The sequence below is a fragment of the Oncorhynchus mykiss genome, chromosome 20 (genome assembly GCF_013265735.2).
Source record: "Oncorhynchus mykiss isolate Arlee chromosome 20, USDA_OmykA_1.1, whole genome shotgun sequence".
Taxonomy (NCBI): Eukaryota; Metazoa; Chordata; class Actinopteri; order Salmoniformes; family Salmonidae; genus Oncorhynchus; species Oncorhynchus mykiss.
In genome coordinates this window covers 10867071-10885038 of record NC_048584.1, presented here as the reverse complement: position 1 = coordinate 10885038, position 17968 = coordinate 10867071, and the positions used below count along the sequence as shown (strand labels likewise).

The 17968-nt window shown below is 43.6% G+C and overlaps 2 protein-coding genes across 5 annotated transcripts; one reads left to right on the top strand and one right to left on the bottom strand.

Moving 5' to 3' along the window:
• Positions 1-3174: 3174 nt before the first annotated feature.
• On the top strand, positions 3175-10543 carry zgc:112285 (serine protease). Of its 4 annotated transcripts, XM_036955738.1 has the most exons (7): positions 3175-3197; positions 3813-3920; positions 5196-5305; positions 8027-8121; positions 8365-8645; positions 9110-9273; positions 9765-10543. In XM_036955738.1, exons 3-7 carry the CDS (start codon positions 5237-5239, stop codon positions 9942-9944), a joined length of 789 nt encoding a protein of 262 aa, XP_036811633.1. In that variant the 5' UTR covers positions 3175-3197; positions 3813-3920; positions 5196-5236; the 3' UTR covers positions 9945-10543. The 4 variants fall into 4 exon arrangements, with proteins under 4 accessions (XP_036811633.1, XP_021431351.1, XP_021431352.1 ...); XM_021575676.2 differs by lacking the exon at positions 3175-3197 and having other exon boundaries at positions 3261-3920; XM_021575677.2 differs by lacking the exons at positions 3175-3197; positions 3813-3920 and adding an exon at positions 4383-4708.
• Positions 10544-10745: 202 nt separating this feature from the next.
• Positions 10746-13939, bottom strand: LOC110498943 (mitochondrial import inner membrane translocase subunit Tim23). Its single transcript, XM_021575679.2, has 7 exons — positions 13338-13939; positions 13154-13212; positions 12913-13006; positions 12691-12775; positions 12322-12380; positions 12098-12208; positions 10746-11984 (listed from the first exon to the last, which is right to left on the bottom strand). The coding sequence occupies exons 1-7, from the start codon at positions 13432-13434 to the stop codon at positions 11866-11868; spliced, it is 624 nt and encodes a 207-aa protein (XP_021431354.2). The 5' UTR covers positions 13435-13939; the 3' UTR covers positions 10746-11865.
• Between the last annotated feature and the right edge of the window lie 4029 nt (positions 13940-17968).

Here is a 17968-nt window from a genome sequence, read left to right as displayed (position 1 = left end):
GCTGACACCAAAGGAGAGGTAGAGAGAGAGGGAGTCGGAGAGGGAGAAAAAGAGGGAGAAGGAGAACAGAGACAGAGAGAACCAGAGGGAGAGGTAAAGGTAGAGAGGGAGGAAGAAGGAAAGTTAGAGGGAGATAGCGAGGGAGGAGTAGATGGAAAGGGAAAGGGAGGAGGACAGAGGGAGGGAGGACTGAAGGGGGAAGAGACAGAGGAAAAGGGGACACCTGTGCGGTCTCGTAAGTCGTCATGTGGTGCGAGTGGGCAGAGCAGGAAGAAGAGTGGAGGAGTGATGAAGTCACTGAAGCGATGTGTTCGCTCCTCAAACCCCAATGAATGACACTGGAAGAACACTGAGAAGGTGGACATGATCACATTATAAGACTAACCAATGACTGTATGGGACTAACACTGGAGGTTGGCGGGGTGCAGGGTGCAGTCTAAAGTGGGGTGCAGTCTAAAGTGCAAATGAGGCATCTGAATAACACTAACACTGGACTCCCTACTGCTGTGTTGTAGTTTTTGACTACTTGATATAAAATTGATATGTTAGTATTCAAATATATCTGCCAGTAGGTGAAAAATATGTTGGGTTGGAAAGGATACTACTCCAGTTCAGGTTTGCAATAACATCTACAGTTGAAGTCGGAAGTTTACATACACCTTCGCCAAATACATTTAAACTCAGTTTTTCATAATTCCTGACATTTAATCCTAGTAAAAATTCCCTGTCTTAGGTCAGTTAGGATCACCACTTTATTTTAAGAATGTGAAATGTCAGAATATTAGTAGAGAGAATGTTTTATTTCAGATTTGATTTCTTTCATCACATTCCCAGTGGGTAAGAAGTTTAAATACACTCGATTAGTATTTGGTAGCATTGCCTTTAAATTGTTAAACTTGGGTCAAACGTTTCGGGTAGCCTTCCACAAGCTTCCTGTAACGGTTTTCTAGGTGTGAAGGAGAGTCGGACCAAAATGCGGCGTGTAGATTGCGATCCATGTTTATTGTGACTATAGCAACATGAATCTAAATACAAACAGTGCAAAATAATAAACGTAATGAAAACCGAAACAGCCTAAACTGGTGCAAACTAACACTAAGGACAATCACCCACAAACACACAGTGAAACCCAGGCTACCTAAATATGGTTCCCAATCAGAGACAATGACTAACACCTGCCTCTGATTGAGAACCATATCAGGCCGGACATAGAAATAGACAAACAAGACATCCAACATAGAATGCCCACCCAGTTCACGTCCTGACCAACACTAAAACAAGGAAAACACACACGAACGATGGTCAGAACGTGACACTTCCAAAATAAGTTGGGTGAATTTTAGCCCATTCCTCCTGGCAGAGCTGGTGTAATTGAGTCAGGTTTGAAGGCCTCCTTGCTCACACACGCTTTTTCAGTTCTGCCCACAAATATTCTATAGGATTGAGTTCAGGGCTTTGTGATGGCCACTCCAAAACCTTGACTTTGGTATCCTTAAGCCATTTTGCCACAACGTTTGAAGTCTGCTTGGGGTCATTGTCCATTTGGAAGACCTATTTGCAACCAAGCTTTAACTTCCTGAATGATGTCTTGAGATTATGGCCAAACAGTTGTTTTTTTTGTTGAATCAGACCAGAGGAAAAATAACAAAAAGTACACTCTTTTTTATGGCGGTTTTGGAGCAGGGACTTCTTCCTTGCTGAGCGACCTTTCAGGTTATGTCGATATAGGACTCGTTTTACTGTGGATATAGATACTTTTGTACCCGTTTCCTCCAGCATCTTCACAAGGGCCTTTGCTGTTGTTCTGGGATTGATTTTCACATTTTGTACCAAAGTATATTCATCTCTAGGAGACAGAAACGCGTCTCCTTCTTGAGCAGTATGACAGCTGCGTGGTCCCATGGTGTTTATACTTGTGTACTATTGTTTGTACAGATGAACGTGGTACCTTCAGGCATTTGAGGATGAACCAGACTTGTGGAGGTCTACAATTTGTTTTCTGAGGTCTTGGCTGATTTCTTTTGATTTTCCCATAATGTCAAGAAAAGAGGAACTGAGTTTGAAGGTAAGCCTTGAAATACATCTACAGGTACACCTCCAATTGACTCAAATTATGTAAATTAGCCTATCAGAAGCTTCTAAAGCCATGACATCATTTTCTGGAATTTTCCAAACTGTTTAAAGGCACAGTCAACTTAGTGCATGTAAACTTCTGACCCACTGGAATTGTGATACAGTGAATTATAAGTGAAATGACTTGTGTCATGCACAAAGTAGAAGTCCTAGCCAATTTACCGAAACTATAGTTTGTTAACAAGAAATTTGTGGAGTGGTTGAAAAAGCGAGTTTTAATGACTCCAACCTGAGTGTATGTAAACTTCCGACTTCAACTGTAGGTCCAGGATCCCAGAAAAAACAGCCCTTAATGTCAATATGTGTTACTGCCTGCCTGCACTGCATTACAGTAGGCATGGATATGTGAATGTGTGGATGCCATGGATTATTGTAAATAATCTCCAATAGGAAAAAAATGTAATGTATTAAAATATCCTGTCAAAACATTCACTGATGTTACTTTCATATGCATTCTTTGTGTATGTGACAAATAAAATGTGATTTGATTTGTACTTTGCAGTATATACACATACATGTACATAGGCACTCACTCACTCACTCACTCACTCAGTCACTCAGTCACTCACTCACTCACTCACTCTCTAAAAAAGAAACACACAGACACCCACATACACACACACACACACACAGATTTGTATTTGTAAACTTGGTGAACCATGGTGGTGTGAGTAAGTCTGTATGTTCAGTTCATTCAGGCCCTGTGTACTGCTACTGTTCAGATGAGCAGGCACATTCCCTGTCATTCACCGTAGTGAAGGCCTGAAACCACACCTCACTAGCTGCTTCTACTGTTGTCATATCTCACTGTTAACGAACAAACACGGTAGTTGCATTTGTTATGTAGAGAAACAAAGCCCTCTCTCTTTCTTGCCCCCTGTATGGTGAAAGTGGTACAGTCCTGGGCCTAGGTGCAAGCCATACTTATACTGTATAGGATCACTTCATCCATCCACAGCCCTAGGGAGGTTTGGATAAGTTATAGAGGTTAACTGGAGAAGATTTAGAGTTAGGTAGATGTTTAGATAAGTAGAAGTAAGCCTGATGATGGAAATTATTTACAGGTAATGGGGTGTAATAGTTTGTAGATATGAATGGGTAGAGTGACAAATTGTGTGCGTGTACAAGGGTTGGGTTTGGAGGGTACAGGTCACCGGGTCACGTCACACAGAATCAGGAGATGGGCTTATGGGGTGACGTGCGTCATGGGGTGAGTAGGGAATAAAGTAGAGGGGCTGTTTTTTTCCTACATGTTTGTCCTATGTTTGCGGCCAAGGGAGTGTGGTGTGCCTGTGTGCATGTGTTCATGCATGCGCATGTATGAATGTGTGTGCGTGTGTGTGTGGGAATGTGGGTGTGTTGAAAGTGCTGATGGGCCCCCCAGAAGTCCCTATCCATTGCTGTAGAAGCCCCTGGCTGCAAGAGAACAATCCAGCACTGGGGCTTTGTAGTCATCTTTGTCCCTGGGGGAAATGTGTGTGTGTGTGTGTGTTCATACGTAGGTACATGCGCACATATTAGTTTGTGAATGAGTGTGCGTGTATGTATATGCCTGAGTATGTGCAGGTGATTGGATGCCTGTATGTGAGCGTGTGTTTATGTGTTTGTCCAGTGCTATATATATATAGTGTGCTGTGTGCGCGAGGCAGTGATTCTGCTGAAGATGGTTGATGTTCCAGGGTCTCCACTCCTATCTCTGCTGCTGCTGCTGTGTGTGTCGCCTCTGCCTGCCGCCACATACACCCTGACCCCTGGCAGACAGGCCCAGCACAAAGTCCTGCACCTGGGTGAGCCAGATACACACGTACACATCAGTGGAGGTTGGTGGGAGGAGCTTTAGGAGGACGGGCTCATTGTAATGGGTGGAATGGAATGAATGGAATAGAGTCAATCGGGGTTTCCATATGTTTGATATCGTTCCATGTATTCCATTCCAGCCATTACAATGAGCCTGTCCTCCTATAGCTCCTTCCACCAGCCTCCACTGATACACATGGGCACCAGCACACGAATACACACACTCATTTTAAAAGGAATAATCCACTCAATACCACAAATTCTTAGGATTTACATGGTCAAATTATGAAAATATGTTATAACGATATATGTTGTGAATTTTGCATTTCGTCGTCATAATAAGGTAGGAAGCAACATGTGAAAAGTCGACTTCAAAACCCACAATGCAATGCTCTCTCTATGGACAAGCTGGCTGGCTAGCTAGGTAGCTAGTTAATTAGAAAACGTAGCTGCCTACACACACTAATACCAAAGTCAATATCAGCATGTTAAGTTGTTAGCTAGTTGTAGTTAGAATCTCACCATGTTGATCGCGTTCCTATCTCACGACTTTGAGTCAATGTGGTTGCTATGGCAACGTGCAAGGAGCTTGTGGGTCTGTTAGCAGGGAGAAGAGTAAACCGCATTGTGGCATGATAGTTGAAGGAAGAAAGGCCATTAATCTGACGGCGCACTGGTATAAAATATACACTTTGTTATGATGATATAGACGGATGGATGTGTTCTAGACAAGTATGCCCATATCATCTATTGTCTGATTTGGCGATCTGGAGTGCAGGTATTTGTTTTGAAAGGGTTATGATATGTGATAGTGTCTTATGCCCTATCTCCAGTGACAGAACTATATAGCTATTTCCTTATACCACAGATTGACCATTTAGAAATTAAATCATGGGGATATTGTTATTTTACCCCCTGATAGAACATAGGCGTTCACCAAGTTGACAGGAGTTATATTTCTGCGTGTGGATACTCCCTTTAACAGCGACTACACCGCTTTCTCTCTCTCTCTCTATCTATTTGTTTCGCCTCCCCTTTGCCTTTCCATCACATTTAATCTATCTGACCTCAACCATTCCTACTTGGGCCAATAACTAAAATGAAGTTTTAAAAAATACATGTTTTATCATTCTAATTGTTCAGATCTGATCTTTGTAACTGACTGTGATGATTCTTAAACTGACTCACAGACTGTGGCGTGGCAGATCTAGGATCAGTATTCGTCTGACTGTACTGACAGTTCCTGTGTATTTTCTTTCCTATAGACTGGCCTAAGGACTGTGGCACGGCCCACTATAAACCTAACATGGCTGAACGGATCGTCTCTGGAAACGAGGCCAGACCTCACTCCTGGCCATGGCAGGTCTCCCTACAGGTAATCAATAAACCCATGAACATACTTATCTACTTGCTATCTTCAGGATGTCGAATTTTCACTTAGTCATGCATTGATGCCAATGGAGGGACTCAGTGAACATTTGACTTAAAGGTCACCGCACAGCCAAAATCATGTTTTTCATCAAACATTATTATATTTAGATGAAACCAGATCAAAGTAGGATGACCAAAGGATGAAAAATGTATGTTGCTTGTGCATTAAAACAGTTTGATAATAACAGTACTGGCCCCCTCCCCAAGTGCCAAACACTTGGATTCAGGAGAAGGACTCCAACTCAAGGTGTCATAAACAAGCACCCATCTCCCCAACGTAAAAAAAAATATTTTAACATGACCTTCCCCTTCTACTGTAAAAAAAAAAATGCACCCCCCCCCCCCCCCCCCCCCCCCCTCATAGAATGAACTTAAAATAATGTTTGCAACCACGAATAACAATAACTGTACCGACCCTGTGTTTATAAACGTGGATATCAACTTTGCCACTTTATGGCACAGTCGATGCCACGCAGGGCTATGGGCCAGAAGGTCGAGGGTTTGCTGACCACCACAAACGAGCTCACTCTCGCTGTCTGTTTCATTACACTACGATCAGAAATGGCTGCAGACAATGATCAGCTAGGGGGAAATCTGATTTTCAACATTTCAATTATATATTTATCATTTAAAAAATATATGCAAACATTTTTCCACCAACAACTTTCTGTACCGACTTCGGGCGCTTCAACGTCATGGTTTGTTGACTCCCTATCCAGTATCGAAGGCTTGGCTTGACAATCTCTGAATGTCATTCAACTTTTTGGTGTTTAACAGATGTGTCTTTCCATTCATCAAATGGCTGCTGCACAGTTTGGATGCTGGAATTATATTTTGGACTAATGTGCGCAGCTAGCCTACAGGAGACTTTTGAAGTAGCCTAATCAGATTAAATCGTTGTGACTGGTTGCATTTATGCCACTCATAAAAAGTAATACATTTAAAAAGTTAAATTACAAATATTTAGGCAGAAGTGTTAGGTTCTAGGTGAACGAGGAATGCTGCATGGATCGTGGAGGAGGCAGAGCGCGTGTTAAGCTTTCCTGAATATCTAGGCCTGCTAGGAGCATATGTGGCCACATTATTATAGGACGACTTGGGAGAATGAAGATCTGCAGCAGACAGCGCATCTCAGTATGAGAAGTACAGCCAGGATGGCCTGCTACTGTGCCTTTCTAGACCTTATAAACTGTTGAGAGTAGACCCACAACTGATCCAAATGGAATGAAATGTTCAAATCACAGGGCTTTTGCACTGTTATGCAAATTACATTTTCACTGCAGTTTACAGCCTAGAGTAAAATGTTGTACTCACTTGAAAACAATAATGCAATTATTAATTACATTGTGGTGTTATAGGCTAGTTTATGTAGACTAGCCTATAACGTCATAAAGAAGTGGGAATTACTAGTTTTGAAGTTGTAAATACCGGTTGGCTGCATTCAAGTGCTTTGAACTTGTTGAATAATGCAGATTGGCTCATGGCCAACAAGCTGCTTAAGCCATAAACTAAAAGTACAACTATCATGCTTGTAAACAAATTAGTGTTAAACATTTTTTTATTGATTGCCTTTGATAAATCATGTTTTTTAGTTGCATTTAACTGCCGAAAATGCTGTTATCAAGCTCATTTCCTACTAAGGTGACGTCAGAGGTCATCGTGTGGGAGGAGTCGGAGCTCAGGGTTGATAGAAGAGTTTTGTTGTATATTTGTTTTCACTTTCACTTTTACTTACTTAGCTAGCAAATGCAGCCAGCTAGTTTAGCCTGCTCAAACACATGGCTCAAACAGAGAGGGATGCTATGTTAGCTCTCTGGCTATCCAACACTGGAACTCTTCCAAGTCAAGGTAAGCTTTTGGTTATATTAATTTATTGCCAACAGGGCCCGCCGGTGTAAGTGCTAAACTGCTCGCTGTACACTATACTGCATGATTGTAGTGGGTTTATTAATGCGTTAGTTCTAGCTATGCTGACTATGACGTTAGTTAATATGGTGACAACAATATAGACTGTGTGTAACAGTTAGTGGTTATGGTATGAAGGTTTGGCTTGGAAAGGTTTTTCGTCTGGTCACAGACCTGTTGTGTTGTGCACTGAAGTCCACAAGCGAAGGGAAAAGGTGAGAGGAGAGTGTGTAGATTTGAAGTGATCACGCTGTTTGTATGTGGCTTCTATGAAAGTGAACTGTGCTTGAGGGTGATCAGGGGTGCATTCATTCCACCGATTCTGTTGAAAATTGATTACACCCTAGATCCGCTAGATGCATTGAATGTATTGAATGTGTCACGGTCGTGGTAAACTTTCATTCATAGGCTATAACAACCTCATGATGGGTATAGGGAAACATTTGAGTATCATGCGGTAGCCTAAACCTATCGATGTTACATTGAGCTGGGTAAATGGAATATAAATGACAACAATCGAATATGTTGTAATAGAAATAAGGCCATGCTCATTTGAAACAGCGCCGACCGCCACTGGTATTCATATGCTTACACCATTCTGTTGTTGAGGTACGCATACACCATTCCAACACAGAAGAGCTGCATTTTATATACTTAACTACAATTTTTTTTGGAAGGAAAACTATTTCACTCATATTGCAATTTCATATAAATCTTGCCTGTGGGTTGATGGCAAATGTGTGTGTTCTGTGTGTCTCAGGTTCGTCCCAGAGGCAGTAAGCACTACATCCATGTCTGTGGAGGAACTCTCATCCACAAGAACTGGGTCCTCACTGCTGCTCATTGCTTCCAGAAGTAAGACTTGCCATTCCGTGAGTGGTAGCACACAACATTATTGGACTGAGCTAAAAATGAAACACTTGTCTCAAAAGGACCACGGTCTAATCCATTCACCATAACTCAGTTTAGACGAGAAAGAGACGATACATCTTGAGAAACCACCAAAAAGGACTAGTAGACTACCTGTGTGTAATGTGACGGACAGTTACATTCTGAACCCTGCGTGAACTCAGTTACCCACCATGCTGTGTGTCTCAGGGGTAAAGCCGAGGATGCTGGGAGTTGGAGGATTGTCCTGGGGAAGCACCAGCTTAAACGTTCCGAAACACCCGAGAAGACTATCCCGGTTAAGAGGATATATCGTCACGAGCACTTCCGTTACCCCACGCACAGCGAGTTGGATTACGATATCGCCCTGGTCAAGGCTGCCACCGACATCGTGCCCACCAACCATATACGCTATGCATGCCTGCCGCGCAAACAGATCAGCCTGAAGCCAGGACAATACTGCTGGGTGACCGGCTGGGGAGACACTCGGGGTAAGGAGGGATGATTAAGGGGGAGGAGGTTGGATGAAACTAGGGATGATGACTGAGAGGAGAGGGTGAGAAAGGTGCAGTTGGCTGGGTAGACACTCAGGTTAAGGGGGGGTGAAAGGGGGAGGAGAGGAGGCTGGGGAGGCACACAGGGTAAGGAGGGGGAGGCTGAATGGAGACACTGGGAGAATCTCACTGCATACTCGTATCCTCTCGCCTCCTTTTTAAAACCCATTGGAGGAGACGATCAGAGGGGAGGGACCTCTAGCTTTCTCATCCAATGGGTTTTGAAAAAAAGGTGTGGAGTGAGGACGCGAGGAGTATGCAATTGAGATTCTCCCTATGACCACTTATGTTACAACTAAGATTGTAGACAAAAGAGCATTGACAAGGGCTGCGTTCAATAGGCATGAAACAAGTATGTTGCCTAAAGGTAATCCTGTGGTGTGTCCCTGTCTGTGTATCAGGTGGAAAGGAGAACGTGTCTCTGGCTGAGGCTCTGAACCAGGCCCGTTTGCCCATCATCGACATCAAGACCTGCCGTCAGAAGAAGTTCTGGGGAGACCGCGTCAGGGACTCCATGATCTGTGCCGGCTTCAGAGACACAGAAGGACCACCTGCTGCCTGCCAGGTAGAGAAAGGGAGGGTAGGGAAGGAGGGGACTGAGGAAGGGTGGGACAGAGGGAGGAGTGGGAAAGACAGAGTGAGAAAGGGAGGAGGAAGAATTACATACTTGTACTGAGTACGCCGATTGGCTAATGGCAAACAAGCTGCGTCAACCATAAACTAAAAGTACAGCTATCATGCTCATCAAACAAATTATAGTGGTAAAAAAACATTAATAGATCGTTTAAAAATAATAATAATGGTTTGTTGCATTTAACTGCTGAAAATGCTGTTAGAGGTAATTTCCTTAACTGCAGAGTTCAGCATGTGAGAGAAGTCAGAGCTCAGAGATCATAGATGATTTTCCCACAATAACTGACCAATTGGAGGGGTGTTTAAATAGATTTTTCCCAGTTGCATGCTGGTATTTACACATTTACGAGATGTTATAAACGCAGCATTAGTATTAACATAGGAATGTGATCTAACAATGTTTTATCCCCCCTCTCCTCTTAGGGCGACTCGGGCGGTCCTCTGCTGTGCCAGTTGGGGCGTGACAGGTGGGAGGTGCACGGTGTGGTGAGCTTTGGCCCCATTGGCTGCACCGTGGAGAACAAGCCCAGCGTGTTTACCCGCACCGCCAATTACATCCCTTGGATCGAGGCTACGCGCATCAGAGACATCTTCATGCACTAGACTAGACCACACACAATCTGACAACCCCTCCACACCCCAAAACTATAGCATTTATTTTTTGTGTGAGATACCATATTGCCTCAGGCCACACACCCCTCTCCTCTGTGTCCATAACCTGTGAGTCACTACAGTGACATCAGACAAAATCTGAATGAAGACATTTTACAATCAACATTGTACTGATCATCAGCATTTCATTAAATCAAGCCACCTGTCACGATGCTGTAATCTGTGTTAAATTCTGTGTTATTCAGGCTTTGTGTCTCTGAAAGCACTCTAGTCACCATCCACTTAATGTGTATGTTATGGACAATTTGTTTCAGAATCACACTCAAGTCAACAATTCAATGTTTTATGTCTATAACCTATGGATTTTGTCTGGAGCATTTTGTCCTTCAATATTACATTCAGAATTATGTTATCCCATTTCATTGATGCATGCAAAGGAACATACAGTATCTGCAATTTGTATGGCATGTATGACACCTTGACCTCCACCACATCCCCAACCAATGTTCCACTTCCTGGTTGTACTCTTTCCTGACTATATCTCCCATCATGCAGTCTGTCAGCCAATAAAGCTGGCAGAAAAAGCAGAACATTGTGAACCTCTTCTTTCAAATATACTGTAGAACACTGTTAGTTTAGCTTACTGACTGATACCAATAGTGTAGCGGCAACACAATCTGGGTTCAAACCCAGACAGTCAGTCACAATAGCATATCCCACCCCTAACCCCATCTACAGGCTTTCACAACACAAGCAGCATGAGCACAACTGACAAAGACCCAAGGCAGCATATTCTCATTTTGAATGATTGTTGTATTGTTCTTACAGTGGGCTTAACAGGCAAGGACACAAATAGATAATACAGACACTTTCAGTACTGTTTGGAAGTAACTTTTAGAAAGGCCAGCATCGACTCCAACTCTTAACAGGAAAATAGTACCCACTATTAATAAATACATTACAACAGTTTTGATTGTAAGGCCTTGGTAGGGTGTGTGCTGGGATGAATGTCTCTTTGCTCTTCAGCTTCATGAGAAGTCTTGTTCTGTATCTGAAGGACTACAACCCACAGTCACATGAAAGCAAAGGACTACAATCATGACTTCCAGAAGCTCTCTGGTTGGGTCTTAGACCAGTGTTGCAGAGGTGGTTCAATGAACCATGCTTAGATGAGTAACCTTGCGTTCGCTCCCTGTACTAACCATTTGGCTTTACCTCAGGGGACTAACACAGTCGTGAGTCAAGTGTGTAACCTCGTAAAATAACCAGTCAGTAACTCCGCCCGAGATGTTCAGATAACTTCAAGGAGGGGAAGGGTGGATGTATCACTGACCAGACATGACTGGATAGCTGTTAACCGATTTCCACTGAATTGTTTTCATCACTCCAGTCATGTCAGATGAGTGATCACTTCACAGGGAGGGAGGAGGCATGTAAAATTGATTACAACAGGGCCCCAGTATCCATTTACTTAGCATATACTCTTAACATGGACATACTATTTACATGACTCTTTCCCTCTTCCAGGCTATGAGACATAGCATTCAATAATATAACAAAAGACACATTTCTAAAAACAGTTCCCAATACAATAACACATAAACCCCTTGGAAATAGCGTGAGGCCTTTTCAGATCTGTGTGGGTGAGATGGGAGGTAACCCAGAAGGACAGGGCTGGGGGGGGTGTTTCTTGGAGGTAATTTAGTCCATGGTTTAATGACATCTCAGTCATGCCTCCAATATCCCAGAACCCTCTCAAGTCAGGAAGTGAACAAGGGAAGGGGCTGGTGATATTTGTGGGAGGGTTTGAGTATTGGTAACCTATTCCCTGAGACTCTGGCCAAAAGTAGTACACCAAGTAGGGAATAGGGTGGAATTTTGGATGAAACGCAATAGATAGGGAGGGATGTGTTCAGTAGAGATTTGAAGAAGAGGAGCCGCCTCTGATATGGTCCCAGTTACTGTAGAGAGCGTAGGCACCAGACATGGCCAACCCCACCAGACCGCCACGAGCCACTCCCTTCAGCCCTCCTGAAACAAACACAAGTTTTGAATGAGACAGATGGGGTTTCTAGGGCACTACATGTTGAACTCTTGCCCCACACGAGACACAACCATAGACTAACCACAGACAGGCCACACACCTGAGGATTTGAACAGCATGCCTGTGAGAGTCCCAGCAGCCAAAGTGTTGATGTCATCCTCTGCTCCTCTAGCCTTCTCTATGGCCACGCCAAATATACTGTACAATAACGCTGTAAACACACATGCACACCCCATGGTTAATATAGACATACTAGGGACAAAACACCTGGTCCATGGGTTAGCCAGGGTGAAGAAGAAGAGGAGGAAGGGAAGAAGTGCTCACCAACAGAGCCCAGAGTGTTGGCCCAGGATGCACCTTGTCTGGTCACCATGTTGAGAATCCTGAGGGCAAGGTCAGATAAGTGAGAGCAGTATATAGAGCACCCTACCACAGAACCCTCAAACGCAACTCTGGCCTTTGAAGCCAGTTCCACTGTGTTTTTTCATTGGTCCTCTCTAATCAGGGACCTGGGACACCAGGTGGGTGCAATTAATTATCAGGTAAAAAATAAAAACAGCAGGCTCCGGACCTCATTGGGTTAGAGTTGAATACCCCTGCCATAGAACATTTATATTAGCATGAATAAAAACCTGTCTCCAACGTGATAACACTAAAGCCACAGACTACTAAGAGGAACACAGTGGTGCTTACTGGACGTTACGAGGTTTAGTCCAGCCCATTTCTCTGGTCTCCTTCAACCCCATCCTCAGACCATTCACTGTCCCAAACGCAGCTCCTAGAATTGGAGGGGGCGAGAGAGGAAGAGACTCAGATACAGAACCAGCAGGCATCATAACTCCCCTTCTCCCATATTAAGTTATGTGGATAGAGAGAAGAGGTGAGACAGAGAAACTGAGAGAGGGAATGTCTCACCTGTGATGCAGCTGCCCCCGATGGTGAAGAAGGCCAGTTCAAACCTCCCTCTAGTTTTACCAGCCCCTGTTGGCAGGATGAACTCATCTGTGTCCTGGAAAACACACACACACACACAGGTTAACATCTATTATCTTAGTCGACTTGATAGTGGGAATGTCACAAATCAATTCTACATATCCATTCATTGAGTGAGGTCAACTTCTACTAACTAGCTAGGTAGCAAGCTAGCATCTCTTACCTGTACGAGGTAGCGGGGGTCAACATTAAGATAAGGCGACAGGGGGCTCATTCCAGTCACTATGTAGAAAATACAGTAACCTCAGTTGATGTCAACGACGGCCAGTGTTGGCCTTGTCTAGCTAACGTTAGTTAGTATGCTAGCTACCACCAACGTAGCAACATCAATTGGCAGGGGCACTTACATGGGACACCGGCGAGCTCTGTGTTGGAGTATTCGCTGCCTCCAAAGAGACTCCCGAGGCCGCCTTTCCCTCCCGACCCAGGGGCGTTACTGTCCATGTATGGTGACGATCTGGAGACTCACCCGGCGAACGCTTCGGGCTGGAGATGCTGGTTGGGTTAGCTAGCTAACTAGCTAACATTAGCCTAGCTGACCAAACGTGATGATGCAAGCCAAAAGCAATAACGTTGGTGATATTTCCTAGTATCTAAAACGCAGTAATATGTTCACGTTTGAATAGTGTTGTACGCTGTCTTACTGTGGGTAGTTAGATATTGAAATTATCAGCTTTTTGTAAATTATAGTTGGGTTAGCCTTTTCATCGTGCTTCTCTGACCTCCACGATCTACCGTAAAGCGACCACTGACAGGCGATTACGTAAGCAGACCTGAAAGTTAAGCAACGTTATACACATCTTTGGCACTACGTTGAAGGGAATTACTCAACGTAAAACGGGTGACATTGAGCTATGGTTGCATTTGATACGGGGCTATAAGCAAAATACATTTGCGAGTGTGACAATTCACGACATCAAAGGGTCACTTAATGTAACGATACATTGCACTAGATGGCAGCAAAGTAATATTAAAGCGCTCAACGCCAGTTCATCTGGTATCAAATGACTAGACCAAAGAGTATAACGACCCAGCTAACAACAACAGTTCTTACAACTTTAGAGAACGTTCCCCTGAGAGTCTCATTAGGGAGTGAACGTTATTTATAATAAGGGTTACATGGAGAAAATCGGACCTGTTTGAACAAAATATATTTGACCTAAATCCTCCCTGAACGATTGAAAAAACAACAACAAGTGACCCTTCACTATACAAAAATAATAATTGAAACAAAGTGGATAGCAGAGAACATATCTAGCGTTTACACTCACTTCTTGGACAGACCAGAGCTTTAGAAACTGTTCTTCGTCCTGTCAATATGACATGAATTTTGATAGAGCACAGGGCTGCGGGTTTTCAGTTTTTGATTTGTTAAAAAGTTTGAAATATCCAATAAATGTCATTCCACTTCATGATTGTGTCCCACTTGTTGTTGATTCTTCACAAAAAAATACAGTTTTATATCTTTATGTTTGAAGCCTGAAATGTGGCAAAAGGTCGCAAAGTTCAAGGGGGCCGAATACTTTCGCAAGGCACTGTAGCTCCTAGCTCCTAACCCCAACCCTAAACCAAATTTGAATCCTAACACAATTCTAACCTTAATCCTGATCACCCTAGAAATAGCATTTGACCTTGTGGGGACTAACAAAATGTCCCCAGTTGGTCAAATGTTTGTTTGTTTACTATTCTTGTGGGGACTTCTAATCTAAGTATAGTTAAACACATACACAAATGTGTATGTAGGCCTAGACAGTACAGCCATCTGTCGCAGGTCAGCGGAATTATGAATGAATTTATTGTGGTGAGAAAAAAAACACAATAAACAAAAGTTATTTAGATGCAGTCACTGTAGCAGCCTTGTGTTATTGTGTATTCATCCGAGTCCAAGTGGACAAGTGGAACGATGAAGATTGTCATTGTTGCTGTGTGTGTGTGTGTGTGTGTATTCAAGCTGCCTGGCACAGTCTGTGAGTAACTGTTGTCTCTGTATGGGAGCCCGGTGGACCCACTGGCCTCCTACAATACACTATTCAGTCTCACGCACACATGCACACACCCACACACATATGAGCATGCACACACACACACACACACACACACACACACACACACACACACACACACACACACACACACACACACACACACACACACACACACACACAGAGACATGGTCCGGCCAAGAGGCTTGTTTATCCCTCAGCCAATCACCAGGAGGGAGGAGGGTGCACAACAACAAAAAATGCTGTATGTGAGAATAATAGCTTCATCTTTATCTTCTTCTCTCTCTCTCCCTCTCCCACATGCAAACTTGTTGCTCGATCCCCCTCCCTCTCTCTCTCTTTCTAACTTTATCATTCCTTCCTCTCTCATTTCTCTAAACTGATCTAAAGCTGAACTAAACCAGTACAGAAAGGAGCCTCTACAGGACCCTGGTGTGTGTGCTTGTAGTCGCGGCAACAAGAAAATAAGGTTTCGTGTCCTTTAACCCGTTAGTGTCGATTGACACTGGTGAGTGATTCTAAGTAACATAATAAAAAAATCACCATCAAAATGTGTCAGTTTAAGCTAGACATATCTCGTTTTTTGCATTGGAGTCGTCTCAATCCAACACTTCCGCATCAGTGAAAGGTGAGAGCTAGAGATGTGTTTGTCAGTCCATGAGACATCCCGAAAATCGGTCTTCTCACGAAAAGGTCTGTAGTGTCTGAACGGTTTGACCTAAAAACTATTGACCACTCTATGGAAAGGGGAGACTCTCACAAACACGATGGTCGTCTCCATTTTGCTCTGAAATCGGTTCCGTTGATGTGCCAACTTCTGTTTGTAGCTTCCTAACTGTTTGGGCTACAAACTAATGTGACCTCACTGTGGAAAGGGGAGATTCTCATGAACATGATGGTGTTCTCCATTGTGCTCTACAACCCCACAAGTGTCATGGGACTCATCTGAATGTAACCAGTACTGGTAAAAAAAAAATATGGAAGTATGAAATTAGTTCAGCCTACCCAAAAAAGCACGTAGCGCGTAAAAATCGTATGTCCTACCTAGTTCCAAACTGCCTCTGGAAGCAATGTCAGCACAAGAACTGATCGTGGGGAGCTTCATGAAATGGGGTTCCACAATGCTGAGATCACCATACGCAATTCCATACTGGAGTGGTGTAAAGCTCGCTGCCATTGAACAGTAGAAACCTGTTCTCTGGAGTGAAGAATCACGTTTCACCATCTGGCAGTCCAATGGACGAATCTGGGTTTGGCGGATGCCAGGAGAATGCTACCTGCCCCAATGCATAGTGCCAACTGTAAAGTTTGGTGGAGGAGTAATAATGGTCTGGGGCTATTTTTCATGGTTCAGGCTAGGCCCCTTAGTTCCAGTGAAGGGAATTCTTAACGCTACAGCATACAATGACATTCTAGATGATTCTATGCTTCCAACTTTGTTGCAACAGTTTGGGGAAGGCCCTTTCCTGTTTCAGTATGACAATGCCCCTGTGCACAAAGCAAGGTTGATACAGAAATGGTTTGTCTAAATTGGTGTGGAAGAACTTGACTGGCCTGCACAGAGCCCTGACCTCAACCCCATCAAACACCTTTGGGATGAATTGGAACGCAGACTGCGAGCCAGCCCTAATAGGCCAACATCAGTGCCCAACCTCACTAATGCTCTTGTGGGTGATTGGAAGCAAGTCCCCGCAGCAATGTTTCAGCATCTAGTGGAAAGCCTTCCAAGAAGAGTGGAGGCTGTTATAGCAGCAAAGGGGGACCAACTCCATATCAATGGCCATGATTTTGGAATAAGATGTTTAACAAGCAGGTGTCCAAATGCTTTTGGACAAGTAGTGTAAATATACAAATATTTCCTGAGCTTTCTTATTTCTCCTAGATAAAGGACAAACACTTCAAAACCTTGTTTCTTATGAATTATTTTGTGACTGTCTTTTTTGGAATGTGTTATTCAATACTAGCCCCCCCATGGGCTAGTATTGGCTCTTGGCTAGATTATACAGAGAGGAGAGTAGTTTACCAGATGGTGTGGCGATGGTCTGAGAGATCCTGGGATAAATGTCATAAAACCACAAACAAAACAGGATCGGTAGAAATCAAGAGCGCACACACAGACAGAGTTTTAGATGTTTCTGACAGGTGCCTCTGCCTCAACCCCCAAATGGGAGAATGACCCAGTAGGAAAAGGGGATAGGGAGAAAGACAAACTCTTTTTCCTCTTCCTTGGCCTTTCTTATTTTCCCTCTTTCTTTCACTCATTCTCAATCTCTCTCATTTGGCCCACACTCCATCCATAGGAATGTAACCCTCTAGTCCATTGGGTTGCCAGATCAGGGTCCCTCTAGTTCAGTGAGTTGCCAGATCGGGCTCCCACTAGTTCAGTGAGTTGCCAGATCACGCTATTTCTCCTCCTACAGCTGCAGGGTCAGTATCCAGAGCAAAGGCTCCAGGTCCAGAGCCAAGCCTGGGGCTCAATTAGCTCTCTACCCCCTGAGGGGGAGCAGGAAGGGTGAGGAGAGGGCAGATAGTGAACAACTCACTGACAGCCCTCAGTCAAAGCAGTATTTTTTAAGTCCATATATGGTATTTGTGCTTGGGTGTAGCTCTGTCAGTGCAGTCATATATATATATATATATACACATAGACTGTATATATTGTATATAGCAAGAGAGAGAAAGACAGAGAGAGAGAGTGTACAGAAGTTAAAATATGACACATTCCTGTAGTTAACCGTTGAATGAGAGAGATAATGTAGGTTCGGGAGAGCCACAGTGCTCCAGTATAATTCGCTCAGCAGAGGTGTGTGCATGTTTTTGTGTGTGGGTAGGTATGAGTGAGTGTGTACGGGTAGGATGTACAATTGATTTGCTTCAGACTGTTGGAGTTGGAGAGAGACAGAGAGGAGGGGGACCAAGTGTATGTCTAGTGTATTGTATTTCTAAAGAATTTAAGTTCATTCCAAAAGGTATCT

Bases quoted from the DNA above. Each gene is read 5' to 3' on its own strand.
- zgc:112285 (XM_021575676.2), top strand. From the start codon at position 3,797: ATGGTTGATGTTCCAGGGTCTCCACTCCTATCTCTGCTGCTGCTGCTG. The intron at 3,921-5,195 runs GTGAGCCAGATA...TCTTTCCTATAG, and splicing joins GCACAAAGTCCTGCACCTGG to ACTGGCCTAAGGACTGTGGC. The intron at 8,122-8,364 runs GTAAGACTTGCC...TGTGTGTCTCAG, and splicing joins GCTGCTCATTGCTTCCAGAA to GGGTAAAGCCGAGGATGCTG.
- LOC110498943 (XM_021575679.2), bottom strand. From the start codon at position 13,434: ATGGACAGTAACGCCCCTGGGTCGGGAGGGAAAGGCGGCCTCGGGAGT. The intron at 13,213-13,337 runs GTAAGTGCCCCT...TTTTCTACATAG, and splicing joins AGAGCTCGCCGGTGTCCCAT to TGACTGGAATGAGCCCCCTG. The intron at 12,209-12,321 runs GTGAGCACTTCT...GTGTGTTTACAG, and splicing joins CAACACTCTGGGCTCTGTTG to CGTTATTGTACAGTATATTT.